The sequence below is a fragment of the Sciurus vulgaris genome, assembly GCF_902686455.1.
Source record: "Sciurus vulgaris genome assembly, contig: HiC_scaffold_289_arrow_ctg1, whole genome shotgun sequence".
NCBI classification, from domain to species: domain Eukaryota; kingdom Metazoa; phylum Chordata; class Mammalia; order Rodentia; family Sciuridae; genus Sciurus; species Sciurus vulgaris.
Genome location: NW_027632763.1, coordinates 95,626 through 119,257, shown reverse-complemented (window position 1 = coordinate 119,257; position 23,632 = coordinate 95,626). Strand labels below are relative to the sequence as shown.

Sequence of the window (23,632 nt, the reverse complement as noted above, 5' to 3'; positions counted from 1 at the left end):
TTTGTTTTAGGAGACAGTTTATTTGGGAGAAAGCTAGAGCAAAGGGGTTTCTTGGTTGCAGGAAGCATATGTGAGGTCTAATAGCCTAGAAATTGGTCTTTATCCTGAAGTTGAAGAATCAAGATTGGAGAGGTTGAATTGTTTGTGTAAAGTCACACCAGAGGTAGAAACAGAATTCAGTTTAGGGCTTTGTGCTGTGTCAATCAACTCTGTAAGAGATAAAAAGTAGGGATTACCTGAATGATGACAGTCAAATAATAATAATAATAATAATAATAATAATAATACATCATAAAGCCAAGGGAGCAAAGGAAACAGTAAAAGGATGAGAATAACTAGGATTGATTAATATTTTATAGTTTATGGCTCACTGTCATATAAATCATTTTCCCAACACCTTTTGAGGCTGGTATTATCCCTGCTTTGTAAAGGGGAAAACAGGACTTTTCCATGGGTCTTCGTCATTGTTGCATAGCTAGTAAGTGGCAGAACCAAGTCTTGACCTGAAATCTTGTTATTTTCTCCTACTCCAACAAGTAAATCTATTAGTGTTCAAGGATACAAAGGAATAGGGTGGGGCTATGTTGTAATGGTATCGAAAATTAATAATCTATATTCCAGGAAATAGGCTGTGGTGAGAAAAACCAGAAAGATAAATGGATGTCTACCCTACTGGTTCCACCCTCCTCTGCATCTTAAGGTTTAAGTTCCCCAAACTTTGTGTATCATCAAGGCCCAGTGGCTGATATTCCATTGCTGCATTGTAGGGTGCCACATTTGATGGCTCCAATTTGGATGGCTGACCTTACTTTGGACTTGCTGCAGTTCATGCCACTCATTCATAGAGTCCACTGTACTACTGAGGCTCTCTCTTTGAAACATTCTATCACACTTGTGATGGGAATTGAGCATCATTCTGATCTGTACTTTCAGGTATTGTAAAGCCAAACAAAACCTGCAGGTCTAAAGTCCTAGTTTTAAAATTTCCAGAAAAAAGGAAGTATAGTTCAAAGGATATGGTGATTTTATTCATTCCTCTTTCAGTAAAGTTTTCAACACCATTGTGTTGTTTTTAAAGGGCCAACTCAATGATAGTGAAGACTACACAGAAGCTTCTTGTGACGTGAACCTCATTTTAAGATCGAAGTAAATAATATTATTGTTTATTTTCCATCATTTTCTTATAGTACAATATTCTGATCTCATTCATTAACTTTCCATGATATTAGCATAAAATAAAATTGTTTTAATGCACTTGATTTCCCCAAACAACCAATGTATGCCATATTCCCAGAACTAATAGTGTTCTTTAATTGCTTGCTAAAGAAGACCAAGAGAGAAAAGTACCATATGAGAGTTCATAGGCTCAGGGTATCAGTCATTAAGCTTTTTTCTCTCTTTCTTTCCCTCTTGGATTTTTTTTTCCTTTTGCTTTTTAACAATGTAAGATCACAGTAAGATTTTTAATGAGTTTCTTTCACACACCAGCAGTTAGTCTCTGATAGAAATAAACCATGCTTGTACTATGAGTAGCGTGTTCAGAACATTTTTCAGTGGCAGGTTTGATCAGCTACTGTGGAGAAATGACAGATATATTTTGAAAGAACCTTCATTCTTCTAGGAAATGGATACAAATATGGTGCCAGACAGTTGATAACATAGTGAATGAAAGTTGTTTCTATTTTAAGAAGTTTTTAATTTAAAGGTCTGTCCAGATATTCTTTGTTAAGTAAGCATGGTATCTCAAGAGAAAACTGCTTAACCCTAATTGTACACAGCTTAATTTACCAGATCAATCAGAATATTATCACATTTTGGAGGTGTCCTAAAAGAAATTGTGTGTATATGTGTGTGTGTGTGTGTGTGTGTGTGTGTGTGTTCTCCTTCTGACAATTATACAAATAAAGCCCTTGTAGTTAATGACATGATTTCTTGTTCAGAGCTACAAAAGGTGGGTTTATGGTCATGTTTAATTTGTGCTTTCTGAGTTGTCATGAGCATCAGAGCAGATCACCACCAGTCACATTTACTTTTGATGATCAGTTAATCTGCAGTGCATTTTCACTTACCTATCCAGAGAATCTTGCAGACTCCTTGGGTGTGATTTAATTCACAGTTGATTTCCCAGCCAAGATATGCAACTTGCAAGACTACTTTCCTGATATTTAAAAGTAACCTTGTTTATTATTCACAATTAACAATTTTAGCTACTGCCAAAGAATGAAGTAGACCATTCTCTTTTGTTTGCCTTTAGAATCAGATATTTCTTTCATTTATTTTTCATTTGTTCGATTATTCATTCATTTAACCAGTAGTTATGAGGAACCTGCTCTGTGCCATGCCTAGGTTTGCCAACATCAGAGAAATTGTTCCTGCATATACAAAGCAGCAGACTGGATTATAGGTATCTCAAGGCCACTTCTAACCCTGTATACTCAAGGAGAGGGACTGTAACCTCCATAGTTTCACTCATCCTTCCACATCAATGGCAAACACTACCATCTTCAAAACGTGTTCCTGCTGGATGCTCGTCTAGCTCCTGTGTATACTTCAGCTATCTTTTTCTCCATGATTGCCCCTTTGATGCTGAAAAACTTTTATGTTTCCTCATCCTTCTGAAGATTCAAATGACCTTTCTATTCTGGGATCCCATGGGCATTAATTCTTCCCCTTAGATTAAATGTCAGGCTCTCTGGATAGGATAAGTGTCAATGAAAAAAATGCACGATCCTGAGCCTTGCCCAGTTTTTGTTTTGCTCTCCATACAAACTAAACAAATGCATTTCCTCACTTTTCCGAGAGACACATTTGCATATTTTCAAGGCTTCTTCTTCCCTTTTCCTAGGCAATAAGGTCACAAATATCTTTTGTCTCGCTTCTTATAATACACTTTCTACATTGTCCTGTGTTGCTCAACTTTGTTAACATTTAGTCTGTTGCTGTTTTGGTCACCTTTTCTTTTATGGTTTTAGGTTGTCATGTTTATAAGCTTGGAGCTTAGATCACTTATCCTGCAAGATACTTCATGAAGGAAGGTTCTACATTTAAATAAATTAAGAAATAATGTATACTATTCATCTGATTCATCTGTTTGCATCACACCATAACATATACCAACGTGTGCATGTGCACGTGCACACACACACACCTTTTTTGGAAACTATGGGAACACATAAGTGTAAATACTGTCCTCTGTGTTTAAGAAAAAACTTCCAAATTTTCTACTTTAAATAAAATTATGTTTGCATAGAAAAAACAATTTAAAGAGAAAAAATGCTATCTACATCACCTACTAAACCAGATTCAAATTAGATACTCAAAATTTTTTCACAACTTTAAGAAAATAAATTGATATTGTTATCTTACATTATGTATTACTTTTAGATCCTTAACAAGCTAATGTTAACAATGTGATACACAGGAAAGATTTTATCATTTTGTTTTTCTGGGTATGACATAAAAGGTTTTGGGTAATAGTTTCAGGGTCAATATACACCACACTAAGGGAGCTTCTTCAAGTGGCAACACTTATGTACATATACAATTTGCCACGTACTCATTTAAAAATTAATCCTACCATTACATGATATTATCTTATGTTCCACAACTATTCAATAAGATTTGTTACATATAATCATCATAAAATACCACAAAAGGGTCTTTATTTCTATGATCAATTTCATTCTTTTAAGGACCTTACCTTAGCTGCATGATATGTACTAGCTTCAAGTAAATCATCTTTTTTAGCTTCCTTGGCAAGCAGATTAAATCGACTTAACATTGCAGCCTTACAAAGCTGACTTGCCATTGACACACCACTTTTAAATGGAGAGCTAAAGTAGAGAGGAACAAAACATTCATTAATCATTATTTAATGATTTATTTTGGCAACTGTAGGGATTAAAATCAACAGAGTCTACATATATTTATTAATCACAATGATGTTATGTACAGTGCATGTAATGAACTATTTTCATATAAAATTCTGAATATTTACTTTCTGAAGCTAGTTTATCTTAAATTAGCTATAAGTTTTTATAGTATTATATCAAAAATAAGGCAAAAGATTGATAGTTGGGATATTTTTGTTTTTTGAAGTAAAATTAATGCTATTGTGATATAAAACAGTGGTTCTTCCTTGGATTGACTGGAAGGGAGCACAGAAATTATCTTCCAGGATGATGAAAAAGGGCAATATTTTGACAGGGTGATGGTTACATAGGTAATATACATACATCAAATCTCTTGAAATTGTATAGTGCCAAAAAAATTTAACTTAATAACATGTATACATCCACTTCACAACCCTTGCACACATGTATGTATACAGATGTTTATGTAATTTTAATTCTAATAAAGAGAGTCCACAGATTATGAACCTTTTTGACTTTACTCCTTCATTATGTCTTCGCTAGTAGTTGTTGTGATAGAATATAAAAATTGCAAAATCCTTCATTTCTCCTTTTCTTTACAATGTAACTTTTCAGATCACCCATCAATAAGTGTAGATGATCTCTCTTCCACTTGAATTTATTCTAGTCTTGTAATTTGTTTTGACAAATGAGAGTGACAACATGCAGTTCTGAGCCTAGGCCTCAAGGAACTGTGTATTCTTATTCTTTAGGGTTTCCTTCATATGTCATATCAGTCTGCTGGGATTAGCTCAATGGACAGTAAGAAAACACAGAGCCAGAGACCAGTTGTCCCTCTGAGAGCAGCCAAACTAATCTTTATTTGATCCATAGCCTATCACAGATGCAAGGGAGTATCCAACCAAACATTAAAGAACCACTTAGATGACCCAAGAACTTGTAAGTAATAACAAAACAGTTGTTGCTTAAAGTCACTTAAGTTTTGAGGTAGCTTGTAAGTAGCACAAGTTAACATAAACGTGTGTGAATCTACTGACTCTATAATTTTCTACCATAATATTTTTTTGTTTAGGTAGTTTTTCAGATAAATTTTTTGAGCTTCTCAGGCATTAATGATATCTTCAGAGGTGCTGAGTGTGTAGGTCACTGGTAGACAGCACTTGCCCAGCAAGTGAGGCTCTGGGATCAATCCTCAGCGCAACCAAAAAATGATGACAAAAGAAGTGATAGTTTTATCACCTCTCTTTGGCAACATTTTATATCTCATTTCTTTCCCCTGTCCAAATGTATTAAGGCTATAAAACATCAATAACAATCACATCTTAACTCTGGCTGTTAGTAGCAATGCTTTTGACACTTTATCAGCAATCCTGATAATATTTTGGGGCTAATAAAGATATATTTTGTCCTGTAACCAAAGCAAGTAAATATTCCTTTCTGATTGAATACCTTTATCTAGAATAGCTGTAGAACTTCAGTAATGCCCTCTTAGAACACAGAGATGAAAATATGCTGTATATCCCTGGATCAATAAACATGACAAACAATATATTAAGATATTCTAGCTTGGTATTATTTCTATCATGCTGCTATTCTTGCATTCCTACAAAACAATGTTAATTGATATTACATAAAATATATTATTATATTATTTCCTAATATTTTACTAGCAATTTTTCTTGGATATTAGAGAGCTTGGTCTGTAAATACTGCATGTGTGTGTGTTATGGGGCAGCAATTTTTCAAGTTTAAATATCGATGATACATTTGCTTTGTAAGAATACTTTGTTATTTTCTCTTTTTAAATAGCATTGGAATATATGCTATATTAATATATATGCTATATTAATATATTACAATGCTACTTAAAAAGTTCATTAAATTTGTCTTTTGACTATCTAAAAATGGTGCTTTCTTTTAGGAAGAATTAGAGTACCTTCTTAATAATTTTCCCATAAAAATGTTTAGATTTTTCTAGTTTTGGAAATACCCTTATCTTAGAAATTTTATATATTCACTTAGGTTTTATATTTGTGTAGTCCAACAAAGTAGCTTCTTACAGTTCTTTTAATTATATATTTAATTTTTCCCTTAGTATTTTATAGATTAGCTAGTGATTTTTCATAAAATCATTTTTTGTAACTGTTTCAGTTATTTTCTTTACATTTCTAGTTCATTCTTTCACTTTGCTTAATCTATTTCCATTATTTATTTATTTATTTGTTTATTTATTTATTTATTTATTTGGTGCTTGGGATCGAACCCAGGGCTTTGTGCTTACAAGGCAAGCACTCTACCGACTGAGCTATCTCCCCAACCCCTCCATTATTGATAAAGCATTTAAGACTTTGACTTTTCCATTTGCTTTAAATGTATGTCCTGTAAGTTTTGATAATACTTTCAACATTGTTTTCTAAATATTGTACAATTTCAGTTTATATTTTTCCTTTGAACCAGAAGTCAGAAAACTTTTTCCCCCAATGAAAGCAGCTTCTAGCATTTTGATTTTGTTGTTTATAATGCCATTTCATCATAATCAGAGAATATTGCTTACATTGCTTCTACTTTTTCATTTTTCTCTGTACCCCAAGAAATGGTCAATATTTGTCTACATTCTTGATAAGTATATTTTACATTTGTACTTTTGTGATGTATTTAAAATAATTATATTTATCTAACTGCTTCTTGTTTTGTTCACTTAAACTGCCATGAACTAATTCAATGAAGTGAATAACTGTCTCTACCAGCAGTGTTTCTATTTTCCCTCACCTGCAATTTCTGCTTTGTGGATGTTGACACTATGCTACTTGCTATAGATAGTCATAACTATTTGGTCTTCCTTACGAATTATACCATTTATATTACTAAAGTGTTCTTCGACTTATTGGAATAAATTCTGTTGGGGCTGAATTGTACCTTGTTCAATATTTAAAATATATCTTCCACTTAATTATTTGCAATCACTTAGCAAGTATTTGGCTACAATGCACGTATTAAGCTTACTTCCTATTTGTTAATTTTATTTTTGTTATGCCATTCTTTTAGGTTTGCAGTAAACAGTTTCTGTCTTTCATAGAAAATCTATTTTGAAGTATGGAGGAAGGAAGCACTGTATAGAGGGAAAAGAGGGGTGGGAGAGGTGGGGGGAAGGGAAAAAATAACAGAATGAATCAAACAACATTACTCTATGTAAATTTATGATTACACAAATGGTATGCCTTTACGCCATATACAAACAGAGAAACAACATGTATCTCATTTGTTTACAATTAAAAAAATGAGAAAAAAAAATAAAATAATTTTGTTGGTTACAGAATAAAAAATACATATATTACCATTTGAACTTAAAAAAAAAAGAAAATCTATTTTGTTTGTATGTGTGTAGAGCCTACACACATATGATCCAAAGAACAAATGCCATATTCATCCTAGTTGAAGTAATCAGTATAATGCTTGACTAGGTTCATACCAAGAAACATCTGTATGTGGCCTTAATAAGATCCTTCACAGAGAAAGCAATTTTAACCCTTTAATCTTTTAACATTATTTATAACCTCAATATAAATATATGTGCATACTAAAAGAAGGGCTTTCGTTTACTCAATAATCAGGGGCAAGAATATTACAAAGAAAGCATAGAACACTATGATTAAGAACAAGGTCTTTAGAAATAAAATGTCCAGATGAGAATCCCAACTGCCTCCCTTATTACTTGGGTGACTTTAGGAAAACTATTTAACCTAGTTTAAATCTTAGTTTCTTTATTTGGAAAATAATAGCAATACTACCCAATCCACAGATTTATTACAAAGCAGTTTAACATGGTATGGTATAGTTCTCACACCTAAAGTGACATGGGCAATGTTTGGGATAGCACATTTAAAATGCAGATTCCTTAGCCCCAGATCCAGAAATTCAGTTTCAATAGGTGAAACTGAATGTTTAGAACAAACATGAATGTAATGCTCATCACAAAATACCTGAAGAAACACACACTGTGGACCCAGGCTCCCTGAGTTTGATGCTGGTCTCACCACTTACTATGTAATTTTAATAAGCTATATGATTTCTCCAGGCCCATTTTCTCACCACAAAAAAGTGACTATAATTAGCATGATACTTACAATATAGTCATGCTTGATTAACAATTATTGTTTAGAATTCAATAAATCATATGTGAAAAAGTCAGAAATTGCAATCAAAATATCTTCTTTTACTTAATACGTGATTTTTTAAAAAAAGAAATCAGTAATTCTAACCTTTCAGTGATCTTCCTACTTAGGCCATCCAAAATCTCCAAAGAAATGTCCCCTTGTGCCCAATTCATGCTCAGGGATTTATATTCCAGGTTCACTTGAGGTGGATATGCAGCAGGTACTAAGCTAATATGAGGTCTGTTGACCAAGTAGAACATTGGAAGCTTTGAAGTAAGCGCATCATCAACACGTTGCTTGATTGCAATTTCTAAGCCTCTAGTATCACTGCAGTTCCCATCACCTAGAAAGCAGAACACTCAAATTCAGTACCAAAAAAGACTATACTAGAAATGTGTAAGAAAAATAGTAAATCAAGAATTGAAACCAACCCAAAACCCATTTTTCTTTTATCTTTTAATCTCTTTCCTTTCTACTTAGCAGTTACTTCCAAATTTCTTTAATAACACCAGAAAAACTAGTAGAATTTATATTTTAAAATTATTCTTATGAGAAATTGAGCTACTCTAGTGAATAAAATCAAAGAGCCAGCATTGATCCAGAAAGAAAATAGTACTTTTTATAAGATTCTGCCTGCAAGTGGCTCATTCTGCTTTGATTTCATATTACAGCATAAAATAAGCATGTAATTGTTTATAAATCTGAGAAACAGTTGGTGTGAGTTATCCCACATCCAACGGCCATAAATTACAGCTATTTCAGTATCATAATGCTTCAGTTTCACAAAGTAATTTTAAAAATGACAATTTCTAGTTAAAATTGGCCAATATCCAAAGCTCTGAATTCTCAGTTATAATAACTGCCAAAGTAGAAATCTCAGAAAGATACAGTATTTGCTAATATAAAATAGTGAGCTTGTCAACTTAAAAGTTAGGGAGTCCTCATTTCTATTTTAAAAAAATAAAAGATTATCTTTCCTCCTTAGAAGGTCTGAAGCTATTACAACAGAATCCATATACCAATAGACAAATTTTACAAATAAAAGTTTTGTTTCTGCATCGTTGGAATTGTTAAGGTGGTTATTAGGACTTATACTCATTGTGACTACCTAGGCATTAGAAAATGAACAAAAGCAGATGAGTCTGCCTTTGACATCCTTTTTTTTTTTATTGTAAACAAATGGGATACATGTTGTTTCTCTGTTTGTACATGGCGTAAAGGCATACCATTTGTGTAATCATAAATTTACATAGAGTAATGTTGTTTGATTCATTCTGTTATTTTTTCCCTTCCCCCCACCCCTCCCACCCTTCTTTACCCTCTATACAGTACTTCCTTCCTCCATACTTGCCCCCCTCCCTAACCCTAACTCTAACCCTAACACTAACCCTTCCCTCCCCCCCATTATGTGTCATCCTCCACTTATTAGCGATATCATTCGTCCTTTGGCTTTTTGAGATTGGCTTATCTCACTTAGCATGATATTCTCCAATTTCATCCATTTGCCTGCAAATGCCATAATTTTATCATTCTTTATGGCTGAGTAATATTCCATTGTGTATATATACCACAGTTTCTTTATCCACTCATCAATTGAAGGGCATCTAGGTTGGTTCCACAGTCTGGCTATTGTGAATTGAGCAGCTATGAACATTGATGTGGCTGTATCTCTGTAGTATGCTGATTTTAAGTCCTTTGGGTATAGGCCAAGGAGTGGGATAGCTGGGTCAAATGGAGGGTCGATTCCAAGTTTTCTAAGGAATCTCCACACTGCTTTCCAGAGTGGCTGCACAAATTTGCAGCCCCACCAGCAATGTATGAGTGTACCTTTCTCCCCACATCCTCGCCAACACCTGTTGTTGCTCATATTCTTGATAATCGCCATTCTAATTGGGATGAGATGGAATCTTAGGGTGGTTTTGATTTGCATTTCTCTTATTACTAGAGATGTTGAGCATTTTTCCATATGTTTGTTGATTGCTTGTAGATCTTCTTCTGTGAAGATTCTATTCATTTCCTTAGCCCATTTGTCGACTGGATTATTTGAATTCTTGGAGTAGAGTTTTTTGAGTTCTTTATAGATTCTGGATATTAGTGCTCTATCTGAAGTATGATTGGCAAAGATATTCTCCCACTCTGTAGGCTCTTTCTTCGCATTGTTGATAGTTTCCTTTGCTGAGAGAAAGCTTTTTAGTTTGAATCTATCCCAGTGGTTGATTCTAGCTTTTATTTCTTGTGCTATGGGAGTCCTGTTAAGGAAGTCTGATCCTAGACCAACAAGGTGAAGATTTGGACCTACTTTTTCTTCTATAATCTGCAGGGTCTCTGGTCTGATTCTGAGGTCCTTAATCCATTTTGAGTTTAGTTTCATGCATGGTGAGAGATATGGGTTTAGTTTCATTCTGTTGCATATGGATTTCCAATTCTCCCAGCACCATTTGTTGAAGAGGCTATCTTTTCTCCATTGCATATTTTTGGCCCCTTTGTCTAGTATGAGAAAATTGTATTTATTTGGATTTGTGTCCGTGTCCTCTATTCTGTACCATTGATCTACCTTTCTATTTTGATACCAATACCATACCGTTTTTGTTACTATTGCTTTGTAGTAGAGTTGAAGATCTGGTATTGCAATACCCCCTGTTTCACTCTTCCTGCTAAGGATTGCTTTAGCTATTCTGGGTTTCTTATTCTTCCAGATGAATTTCATAATTGCTTGCTCTATTTCTGTAAGGTACGTCATTGGGATTTTAATTGGAATTGCATTGAATTTGTATAGCACATTAGGTAGTATGGCCATTTTGACAATATTAATTCTTCCTATCCAAGAACATGGAAGATCTTTCCATCTTCTAAGGTGTTCCTTAATTTCTTTCTTTAGTGTTGTATAGTTCTCATTGTAGAGGTCTTTCACCTCTTTTGTGAGATTGATTCCCAAGTATTTTATTTTTTTCGAGGCTATTGTGAATGGGGTAGTTTTCCTAATTTCTCTTTCTGAAGATTCATCACTTATGTATAAAAATGCGTTGGATTTATGGGCATTGATCTTGTAACCTGCTACTTTACTGAATTCACTTATGAGTTCTAAGAGCTTTCTGGTGGAATTTCCAGGTTCCTCTAAATATATAATCATGTCATCAGCGAACAGGGATAGTTTGAGTTCTTCTTTTCCAATTCGTATCCCTTTAATTTCTTTGGTTTGTCTAATTGCTCTGGCCAGAGTCTCAAGAATGATGTTGAATAGAAGTGGTGAAAGAGGGCATCCCTGCCTTGTTCCAGTTTTTAGGGGGAATGCTTTCAGTTTTTCACCATTTAGAATGATATTAGCCATGGGCTTAGCATAAATGGCCTTTACAATGTTAAGGAATGTTCCCACTATCCCTATTTTTTCTAGTGTTTTGAGCATGAAGGGGTGCTGTATTTTATCAAATGCTTTTTCTGCATCTATTGAAATAATCATGTGATTCTTGACTTTAAGTCTATTAATATGGTGAATTACGTTTATTGATTTCCTGATGTTGAACCAACCTTGCATCCCTGGGATAAAACCCACTTGATCATGGTGCACTATCTTTTTAATATGTTTTTGTATGCGATTTGCTAAAATTTTGTTGAGAATTTTTGCGTCGATGTTCATTAAGGATATTGGTCTGAAATTTTCTTTCCTTGATGAGTCTCTGTCTGGTTTAGGTATCAGTGTGATATTGGCTTCATAGAATGAGTTTGGGAGGGTTCCCTCCTCTTCTATTTTATGGAATACTTTGAGAAGTATTGGAATGAGCTCTTCTTTAAAGGTTTTGTAGAACTCGGCTCAGAACCCATCTGGTCCCGGACTTTTCTTTTTTGTAGGTTTTTGATGACTTCTTCTATTTCCGTACTTGAAATTGGTCTATTTAAATTATTTATGTCCTCCTGGTTCAGTTTAGGCAATTCATATGTCTCTAGAAACCTGTTGATGTCTTCGAAATTTTTTATTTTGTTGGAGTATAGATTTTCAAAATAGCTTCTAATTATATTTTGTATTTCAATCCTGTCTGTTGTGATATTTCCTTGTTCATTCTGAATTTTAGTGATTTGGGTTTTCTCTCGTCTTCTCTTTGTTAGTGTGGCTAAAGGTTTATCAATTTTGTTTATTTTTTCGAAGAACCAACTATTTATTTTGTCAATTTTTTGTATTGTTTCTTTTGTTTCAATTTCATTGATTTCAGCTCTGAGTTTAACTATTTCCTGTCTTCTACTACTTTTGGTGCTGTTCTGTTCTTCTTTTTCTAGGGCTTTGAGCTGTAGTGTTAGGTCGTTTATTTGTTGAGTTTTACTTCTTTTATTAAATGCGCTCCATGAAATAAATTTCCCTCTAACTACTGCTTTCATAGTGTCCCAGAGATTTTGATATGATGTTTCTTTGTTCTCATTTACCTCTAAGAATTTTTTAATTTCCTTCCTAATATCTTCTGTTATCCATTCATCATATAATAGCATATTATTTAATCTCCAGATGTTGGAATAGTTTCTGTGTTTTACTCTTTCATTTATTTCTAACTTCAATCCATTATGATCTGATAGAATACATGCTACTGTCTCTATCTTCTTGTATTTGCTAACATTAGCTTTGTGGCATAATATATGCTCTATTTTAGAGAAGGATCCATGTGCTGCTGAGAAGAAAGTGTATTCGCTCTTGGTTGGATGGTATATTCTATAAATGTCCGTTAAGTCTAAATTATTGATTGTGTTATTGAGGTCTATGGTTTCTTTGTTCAATTTTTGTCTGGAAGATCTGTCCAGTGGTGAGAGAGGCGTGTTAAAATCACCTAGTATTATTGTGTTATGGTCTATTTGGTTTCTGAAATTGAGAAGGATTTGTTTGACATACATGGATGAGCCACTGTTTGGGGCATAGATGTTTATGATTGTTATATCTTGCTGATTTATGCTTCCCTTTAGCAGTATGAAATGTCCTTCTTTATCCCTTCTGACTAACTTTGGCTTGAAGTCCACATTATAGGAAATGAGGATGGATACTCCAGCTTTTTTGCTGAGTCCATGTGCATGGTATGTTTTTCCCCATCCTTTCACCTTTAGTCTATGGGTATCTTTTTCTATGAGGTGAGTCTCTTGCAGGCAACATATTGTTGGATCTTTCTTTTTGATCCAATCTGCCAGTCTATGTCTTTTGATTGATGAATTCAGGCCATTACCATTCAGGGTTATTATAGAGAAATGATTTGGTTTCCCGGTCATTTGGTTCATTTTTTAAATTTTGTTTATTTATTTGTTTGACACAACTTGTTTCCTCCTTTATTTGACAATTCCTTTAGGATAATTCCTCCCTTTGCTGATTTGCTTCTTTGTTTTTCATCTCTTCCTCATGGAATATTTTGCTGAGAATGTTCTGTAGTGCTGGCTTTCTTTTTGTAAATTCTTTTAGCTTTTGTTTATCATGGAAGAATTTTATTTCATCGTCAAATTTGAAGGTAAGTTTTGCTGGGTATAAGATTCTTGGTTGGCATCCATTTTCTTTCAGGGCTTGAAAAATGTTGTTCAAGGCTCTTCTAGCTTTTAGGGTCTGGATTGAAAAATCTGCTCATATCCGTATTGGTTTCCCCCTGAATGTAATTTGGTTCTTTTCTCTCACAGCCTTTAAAATTCTGTCTTTATTTTGTATGTTAGGTATTTTCATTATAATGTGCCTTGTGTGGGTCTGTTGTAATTTTGTGTATTTGGAGTCCTATAAGCCTCTTGAACTTGATTTTCCATTTCATTCTTCAGATTTGGGAAATTTTCTGATATTATTTCATTGAATAAATTGTTCATTCCTTTGGCTTGTTTCTCTAGGCCTTCCTCAATCCCAATAATTCTTAAATTTGGCCTTTTCATGATATCCCATAGTTCTTGTAGATTCTGTTCATGATTTCTTACCATCTTCTCTGTTTTTTCAACTTTGTTTTCAAGGTTAAATATTTTGTCTTCAATGTCTGAGGTTCTGTCTTCCAGGTGTTCTATCCTATTGGATATGCTTTCTATGGAGTTCTTAATTTGGTTTATTGTTTCCTTCATGTCAAGGATTTCTGTTTGGTTTTTTTTCAATATCTCTAACTCTTTATTGAAATGATCTTTTGCTTCCTGTATTTGCTCTTTTAACTGTCGATTGGTGCGTTCATTTAATGCTTGCATTTGCTCTTTCATCTCATCGTTTGCTTCTCTGATCATTTTAATTATGTACATTCTGAACTCCTTTTCTGTCATTTCTTCTGCCATGCTGTCATTGGGTTTTATTGATGTAACATCTAGATTTGTTTGCAGCATTTTCTTTCCTTGTTTTCTCATATTGTTCAGGTATCAGTGGACCGCTGAGATATTGCAGATTTCCTCTATTGACTTACAATGTCCCTGAAGATTTCTATATATATCCCCCCTTAGCCTTCAGTAGGCTGAAGTCTTGGAGGAAGTTGATAATGCGGTGCTCCACAAGGAAGCTGTCTCTCTAGGAGTGGTGTCCTTCAGGTGGGGTATATTCCCTGCTAGTGGGCAGAGGTGCCTCCACTTGTTGACCAATGGCCATCCAAAGGGGACCTAGGCTGCGGGCTGAGGCAAGGCCTGTTTGGGCCTGAGTCTCTGGTTTTACCGTCCTTGTGGGGAAACCTCACCCGGCAGGGAAGACTCACCCGGTGGGGAGGTCTCGCTGGTCAGTTCCCTCCAAGAGGTTCCCCTCAATTTACAGCTACCACCTGGGCTGGGCTGCCTTCCTCTGCAAAGTTCCCAGGGGCCTGGCCCTACCTCCTGGGCCTGGGAGCCTCACCCTTCGCAGATGAATCTCCTTAGGCTGCCCCTCCTCAGAGAATCTGCCCGCAGGCCTGGAACCTTCGCTCCGCCCTAAGCCTGTCTCTGTGCGGCTCTTCCACCCAGAAGCCTCCTAGATCCTGGGACCCTGCTGTGCACCTCATCGCCTGGCTATGCGGCCCCTCCTCTGAGCAGCCACCTGGGGCCCCGAACAATCGCTCTGAGTCCCAGAGACCCGCCACACGCCTCTTCCTCCAGACAGCCGCCCAGTAATCTAGTGTGGTCACTAGGAGTCCAAGAAACTCACTTCGTGCCTCCTCCTCCCACCAACCACCTGTAGCCCGGGCAATCAATCACTCCGAGTCAAAGTGACCCTCCCCGTTCCTCCTCCTTCTCCAGATAACCCCCCGGGTGTTCCGGAGCGGTCGCTCTGAGTGGCTCTGAATCCACGTGACCCGCTGCACGGGTCCTCTGGGCAACCGCCCGGAGCTCTGGTGCGGTCACTCAAGACCAAGCGACCCACCACGCTCCTCCTCCAGGCAGCCCCCCGTGTTCAGGCGCTGTCACTTTAAGTCCAAACAACTCACCACTCGCCTTCTCCTCTGAGCAGCCGCCTGGAGCGCTAATGCAGTCACTGCGAGTCCAAACGCCAGCCGCACTCCTCCTCCTCCAACTCCTACTCCTCCGGGCAGGCCCCAGTGTTCAGAAGTGGTCTGAGTTCAAACAGCTCGCCACGCAGCCCCTCCTCTGGCAACCGCCTGTAGCTCTGGTGCAGTCACTCCGAATCCAAGTGGCCATGCTCCTCCTCCTCCTCCTCAGGGCAGGCCCTGGTGTCCTGAGTTCACACAGCTCTCCTCGCCACTCCTCCCCTGGGCAGCCGCCGGAGCCCCAGTGGTTGTTCCGATTCCCAGAGCTGTGCCGAGCATCCTCCTTTATGGTGCTCCCAGTTGTCTCGACATCCTTTTTCTTAGCATTCCTTTGAGTGTTCTAAATCAGAAGAAAATGACAAATGCTGGCTAGAGGGCTATACAAATTAAAGATATAGTTGGTCACAGAAAAAAAATGAAAATAAGATCAGAGAAACAGTTAGTGGATCTATAATAATAGACATATATAATATATATAATATAGATTCAAAGGAAAATGAAATATTTAATTATATATTGTAATAATGACAATGGTTATTGCAAAAAAAGGGGGGGCAAGAAATGGATGGAAAAAAAATCCATCAAGTCAAACTCTTTGTAAGATTCCTTAAGCATCAAATTGTTTTACTTAAACTGTGTTAATGAGAAGCATAAAAGCTAATGTAGTAGAAAAATCAGGTCTATTAACAGTTTATTGAAAATTTATTTTCCTTTATATATGAATGTTTTTAATGATTTTACTGTATCTGAAGTATAATTTTATCTTGATGTTCACTCTTATCCCTGGAAAAATTACCTCTAGAATTATGTAATTGGGAAATTTTGTTTAACTTGAAATGATCTGAAATAACATGAAACTCAAAGGTTAAACTAATCAAAGACTAGAGGAGATGTGATAGAGAAAAATAATCTACCATGGGCACAGCATTGTAAGTCAAGGACTGGGTTTGAGTTTAGGCTCTGCAAATAAGCAAACTAAGTGACTCTGGGCAAATGTTTTATTAATATCCTGAACCTCTTACTATTGATCTGAAAATTCTGAATAATAATCTCTAAGGTTGTAAACTGATTCCTAAAAGCTCATGAACCTGTTTAAATAGATTTTTTTCCTCTAGGAGAAAAATCAGCATTAGGTATTCTTTATATTACAATCCTATAATAAGTATATGAAAAGGACCCCTGGGTGGAAATATCTCTGAATAAACATTTATAAATATTTAGACAGATGAACTTAATTGTGGATACCAAATTTCAAAAATGTATCTTAAACAGTTTGAGGCAGATTGCTCACTGTCAGGCGTCTATCATCCACCATTGCCTGCCACTTGCCTGTCCATCCCTGCCTTACACCTATCCATCACCCAACGCACGAGGATCACCTCCCGATGGTCTGACAACAGTCAGCAAACTGATCGCCTACCGCCAGTGGAGCACCAGCTGCCTGCTGTTGCCTGGAAGTTCACTGTGACAGTACCTGCAGGTTTGATTACACATGGCTGCCGCCATTTTGAGACAACAGCCAGGCCCTGTAGGACCCCTGGCCTCACTGACTGAGCCCCATCTCCATGATCCCTCAGCCCGACCGATCACTCCCTGCCTCTGGGGCCCTCACATCAACTGACTGCTACCTGCCACCACGACCCCCAGACCAACTGACTGCGCCCTATCACTGGGAACTCAGACCAACTGATGCACTCGGCCTCTAGGATCCCCCAACCACACCAAACACACTGGACCTCCGGACCTCTGCCGGATCAATTTCATCCTTTCTCCAGGACCTCCAGCTGACCACGTCCACCCCTGAGCTGCAGCTCCCCATTTGCCAACACATTTGGAAGCCAGAGCGGCCATCTTGGATAATCCTGGAAGCTGTAGCTCCGATATCAGGCGTCCATCCTGAGACGCCTGCTGTAGGCTTGAAGCTCATTGTCAGGTACCTCTCATGCATCAGGCTACTAAACACTGGGAGGTTTCATTAGTATATGACTGTTATACAGTAGATATTTTTTTCTCCTTTTTAAAAAAATTAAGTTTTTATTTCTTTCCTTTTCTTGCTCTCTTTTCCTTTGGTTTACCTGTTCCCTCAGAGTCTCTTTCTCCCTTTTTTGCATGCTAATATCCAATTACTTTTGATTACACTCTCACACTTTCTATTATCTAGAACTTCTGTGTATTCCTTTCTTATCCCATTAACAGCCACATTCTACATCCCTCTGCATCCTTTTCGTCCTCCATTAGAAACTGCAGACCTTATTGCAAACCTGTTTGTTTTATCGAAGATAATATTTGAACTCATTCTGTTTACTATGACAATTTTGTTATTGTCCACATAGGGGCTATTTGGTCTAGGATTGCATAGTGTCTGATTTGGGCACAACTAATATTGATCTCCCCTTAAAGAAAGGGTTTTGGAAACCTATAGGGCCACTATAAGCCTATAGGGGGAAATCTGCAAATCCCAGATCTGCACTGCTAGAGGGGAAGATACATGAACAACAAGAAAAAACACGGGAAGAAAATGATCCAAACAAATCTAGATTCCATATCAATAGAATCCAATGACAGTATGTTAGAAGAAACATCAGAAAAGAACATCAGATTATACGTGATTAAGATGATTTGCAAAGCAAAGTATGAGATAAGAGAGCAAATGCAGGCAATGAATGATAATACCAATAAGCTGAAAGAGCAACTGCAGGAAGCAAAAGATCAGTTCAACAAAGATATAGAGATTCTCAAAAAAAAAAAAAAAAAAAAAAAAAACCAAACGGAAATCCTTGAAATGAAGGAGACAATAAACCAAATAAAAAACTCAATGGAAAGCATCACAAACAGACTAGACCACTTGGAAGACAGAACCTCAGACAATGAAGACAAGATATTTCATCTTGAAAATAAAGTTGCCCAAACAGAGAAGATGGTAAGAAATCATCAACAGAATCTTCAAGAACTATGGGACATCATGAAAAGACCAAATTTAAGAATTAGTGGGATTGAGGAAGGCACAGAGATACAAACCAAAGGAATGAACAACCTATTCAATGAAATAATATCAGAAAATATCCCAAACCTGAAGAATGAAATGGAAAATCAAATACAAGAGGCTTACAGAACATGAAATGCACAGAATCACAACAGATCCACACCAAGGCACATTATAATGAAAATGCCTAACATTCAAAATAAAGAGAGGATTTTGAAGGCCACGAGAGAAAAGCATCAGATTATATATAGGGGGAGACCAATATGGATAGGAGCCGACTTCTCAACCCAGACTCTAAAATCTAGAAGGGCCTGGAACAACATATTTCAAGCTCTGAAAGAACATGGTTGCCAACCAGGAATCACATACCCAGCAAAACTAACCTTCAGATTTGAAGATGAAATAAAATCCTTCCATGATAAACAAAAGTTAAAAGAATTTACAAATAGAAAGCCTGTGCTACAGAATGTTCTCAACAAAATATTCCATGAGGAGGAAATGAAAAACAACAATGTAGATCAGCAAAGGGAGGAACTACCTTAGAGAAAAACCACTCAAAGGAGAAACCAAGCCAACTTAAAAACCAAAAATAAGCCAAATGACTGGGAATACAAATGATATCTCAATAATAAACCTGAACATTAATGGCCTAAACTCATCAATCAAAAGACATAGACTGGCAGAATGGATTAAAAAGAAAGACCCAACAATATGCTGCCTGCAAGAGACTCATCTCATAGAAAAAGACATCCACAGACTAAAGGTGAAAGGATGGGAAAAAAAGCTACCACACACATGGACTCATTAAAAAAACGGGGTTTTCCACCCTTATATCAGATAAAGTGGACTTCAAGCCAAAGTTAGAAGGGATAAAGGACAACATTTCATACTGCTTAAGGGAATCATAAATCAGGAAGACATAACAATAGTAAATATGTATGCCCCAAACAATGGTGCATCCCTGTACATCAAACAAATCCTTCTCAATTTCAGGAATCACATAGACCACAACACAATAATTCTGGGTGACTTTAATGCACCACTGTCACCACTAGAGAGATCTTCCAAACAAAATCCAACCAAAGAAACCATAGAACTCAAAACACAATCAATAACCTAGACTTAATAGACATATATATAATATTCCATCCATCAATGAGCGGATTCACTTTCTTCTCAGGAGCACATGGAACCTTCTCAAAAATAGACCATATGTTATGCCACAAAGCAACCCTTAGGAAATGCAAAAAAATAGAGATACTGCCTTGTGTTTTATCAGATCATAATGGACTGAGAGTAGAAATCAATGACAAAATAAAAAAAACAAAATTACTCCAACACATGGAGACTAAATAATATGCTCTTGAATGAAACATGGATAACAAAAACATCAGGGAGGAGATTAAAAAATTCTTAGCGGTTAATGAGAACCATGTTACAACATATCAAAATCTCTGGGACTCCATGAATGTGGTACAAAGAGGAAAATTCATTGTATGGAGTGCATTCCAGAAAAGAATGAAAAGTCAACAACTAAATGACCTAACATTACAGCTCAAAGACCTAGAAAAAGAAGAACAGAATAACAGCAAAAGTAATAAAAGACAGGAAATAATTTAAATCAGAGCTGAAATCAATGAAATTGAAACAAAAGAAACAGTTCAAAAAATTGACAAAACAAAAAGTTGATTCTTTGAGAAAGTAAAGAAAATAGACAAACCCTTAGCCACACTAACAAAGAGAAGGAGAGAGAAAACTCAAATTACTAAAATACATGATGCAAAAGGAAATATCACGACAGACACCACTGAGATACAGAACATAATGAGAAGCTACTTTGAAAATCTGTATTACAATAAAATAGAAACTACCAAAGACATTGACAAATTTGTAGAGACAATATGCTCCTCCCAAACTGAACCAGGAGGACATACATGATTTAAACAGATCAATATCAAGCAATGAAATAGAAGAAGCCGTTAAAAATCTACCATCCAAGAAAAGCCCAGGACCAGACAGATTCTCAGCCAAGTTTACAAGACCTTCAAAGAAGAACTCATTCCAATACTTCTCAAAGTATTCCAGGAAATAGAAAAGAAGGGTACCCTACTGAACTCATTCTATGAAGCTAATATCACCCTCATAGCCAAACCAGGAAAAGACACATCAAGGAAAGAAAATTTTAGACCAATATCCTTGATGAATATAGATGCAAAGATCCTTAACAAAGGATTGGCAAACCATATCCAAAAACATATTAAGAAAATTGTGCACCATGATCAAGTGTGGGGTTCATCCCTGGAATGCAAGGATGGTTCAACATTCGTAAATCAATAAACATAATCCATCATGTCAATAGACTTAAGGATAAGAATCACATGGTTATTTCAACTGATGCAGAAAAATCATTCGACAAAATACAGCACCCCTTCATGCTCAAAACACTAGAAAAAATAGGGATAGTAGGAACATACCTGAACATTGTAAAGGCTATTTATGCTAAGCCCATGGCCAACATCATTCTTAATGGAGAAAAACTGAAACCATTCCCTTTAAAAATGGGAACAAGACAGGGATGTCCTCTTTCAGCACTTCTATTCAACATTGTCCTCAAAACTCTAGGCAGAACAATTAGGCAGACCAAAGAAATTAAAGGATATGAATAGCAAAACAAGAACTTAAGCTGTCACTATTTGCAGATCACATGATTCTATATTTAGAGGATCCAAAAACCTCCTCCAGAAAACTTCTAAACCTCATCAATGAATTCAGCAAAATAGCAGACTATAAAATCAACACGCATAAATCTAAAGCATTTTTATACACAAGTGACGAAACAGCTGAAAGGAAATGAGGAAAATAACCCCATTTGCAATAGCCTCAAAAAAAAAAAATACTTGGGGATCAATCTAACCAAGGAGGTAAAAGATCTCTACAATGAAAACTACAAAACACTGAAGAAAGAAATTGAGGAAGACCTTAGAAGATGGAAAGATGTCCCATGATCTTGGATAGGCAGAATTAATATTGTCAAAATGGCCATACTACCAAAAGTGCTATACAGATTCAATGCAATTCCAATTAAAATCCCAATGAAGTATCTCACAGAAATAGAGCAAGCAATCATGAAATTCATCTGGAAGAATAAGAAACCCAGAATAGCTAAAGCAATCCTTAGCAGGAAGAATGAAACGGGGTATCACAATACCAGAACTTCAACTCTACTACAAAGCAATAGTAACAAAAACAGCATGGTATTGGCACCAAAATAGACAGGTAGATCAGTGGTACAGAATAGAGGTCACGGACACAAACTCAAATAAATACAATTTTCTCATACTAGACAAAGGTGCCAAAAATATGCAATGGAGAAAAGATAGCCTCTTCAACAAATGGTGCTGGGAAAACTGGAAATCCATATGCAAGAGAATGAAACTAAACCCCTATCTCTCACCCTGCACAAAACTCAATTCAGAATGTATCAAGGACCTTGAAATCAGACCAGAGATCCTCCATCTTATAGAACAAAAAGTAGGTCCAATTCTTCACCTTGTTGGCTTAGGATCAGACTTCCTTAACAGGACTCCCATAGCACAAGAAATAAAAGCAAGAATCAATAACTGGGATAGATTCAAACTAAATAGCTTTCTCTCAGCAAAGGAAACTATCAGCAATGCGAAGAGAGAACCTACAGAGTGGGAGAATATCTTTGCCACTCATACTTCAGATAGAGCACTAATCTCCAGAATATATAAGGAACTCAAAAAACTCTACATGAAGAATACAAATATCCCAATCAACAAATGGGCTAAGGATATGAACAGACACTTCACAGAAGATCTACAAACAATCAACAAACATATGAAAAAATGTTCAACATCTTTAGTAATAAGAGAAATGCAAATCAAAACTACACTAAGATTCCATCTCACCCCAATTAGAATGGCGATTATCAAGAATACAAGCAACAGTAGGTGTTGGAGAAGATGTGGGAAAAAAGGTACACTCATACATTGCTGGTGGGGCTGCAAATTAGTGGAGCCACTCTGGAAAGCAGTGTGGAGATTCCTTAGAAAACTTGAAATGGACCTACCATTTGGCCCAGCTATCCCACTCCTCGGCCTATACCCAAAGGACTTAAAATCAGCATACTACAGAGATACAGCCACATCAATGTTCTTAGCTGCTCAATTCACAATAGCCAGACTGTGGAACCAACCTGGATGCCCTTCAATTGATGAATGGAGAAAGATATATGTGGTATATATATATATGTGGTATATATATACAATGGAATATTACTCAGCTATAAAGAATAATAAAATTATGGTATTTGCAGGCAAATGGATGAAATTGGAGAATATATTGTTAAGTGAGATAAGCCAATCTCAAAAATCCAAAAGATGAATGATCTCGCTGATAAGCGAATGATGACACATAGTGGGTGGTGAAAGGGGGGCAGGAATGGAGGAAGAAGGGACTGTAAATAGGGAAAAGAGAGGTGGGAGGGGTGGGGGGAAAGGAAAAAATAACGGAATGAATCAAACATCATTACCCTATGTAAATGTATGATTATGCAAATGGTATGCTGTTACTCCATGTACAAACAGAAACAACATGTATCCCATTTGTTTACAATAAAAATAAATTAAAAAAAAAAGAAATACATATTGGAAACCTGGCATACATATTTTAGAAAATATAAATAAGTAATTTTTAAAAATAAAAATTATATTTAAATAATTCTTCAGGTTTAGGAAATTTCTAAAAGACATTTGCATAACTTATTTGCTGTTGTCATTAAAATAATTTCTCTGAAATTCCAAAAAAAGTTTGAAAACAAATATAAATCTAAGCATTTTTCAATAACCAACGTGAATTATTTTTGCAGATTATTCTGGATCATTGTCTATTCAAATAACAGTAAATGCTTCTTTAATTCAAGCCTAGATTCCATGTTTAATTTACGAATATTACGCCGTGTTAGGGACCAAACCAGGGCCTTGTGTAGGTTAAGTAAGTGCTCTACCACTGAGCTACATCCCCATCTCCCATGTTTTAAATTTCAAAAGACAACCACTGCAAAATGACAAAGTGAGCATTTGCACAATATTAACAGCATTCTACAAGCTTACTAAAAGTAAAATGGTTTTAAAATATAATACATTATTATTCTACTACATTAACATAGATTTTGAA

At 36.1% G+C, this 23,632-nt stretch overlaps 1 protein-coding gene across 1 annotated transcript in view; it reads right to left on the bottom strand.

The window, feature by feature from the left end:
* Positions 1 to 203: 203 nt before the first annotated feature.
* LOC306652566 (adenosine deaminase domain-containing protein 1-like) overlaps positions 204 to 23,632 on the bottom strand; it is a gene marked incomplete at both ends in the record, with an annotated part of 32,701 nt that continues 9,272 nt past the window's right edge. Inside the window, 3 exons of the mRNA XM_079125393.1 lie at positions 204 to 209; positions 3,701 to 3,833; positions 8,132 to 8,369. Coding sequence (XP_078981519.1) covers positions 204 to 209; positions 3,701 to 3,833; positions 8,132 to 8,369 — 377 coding nt within the window. The remainder of the gene's footprint in view (positions 210 to 3,700; positions 3,834 to 8,131; positions 8,370 to 23,632) is intronic.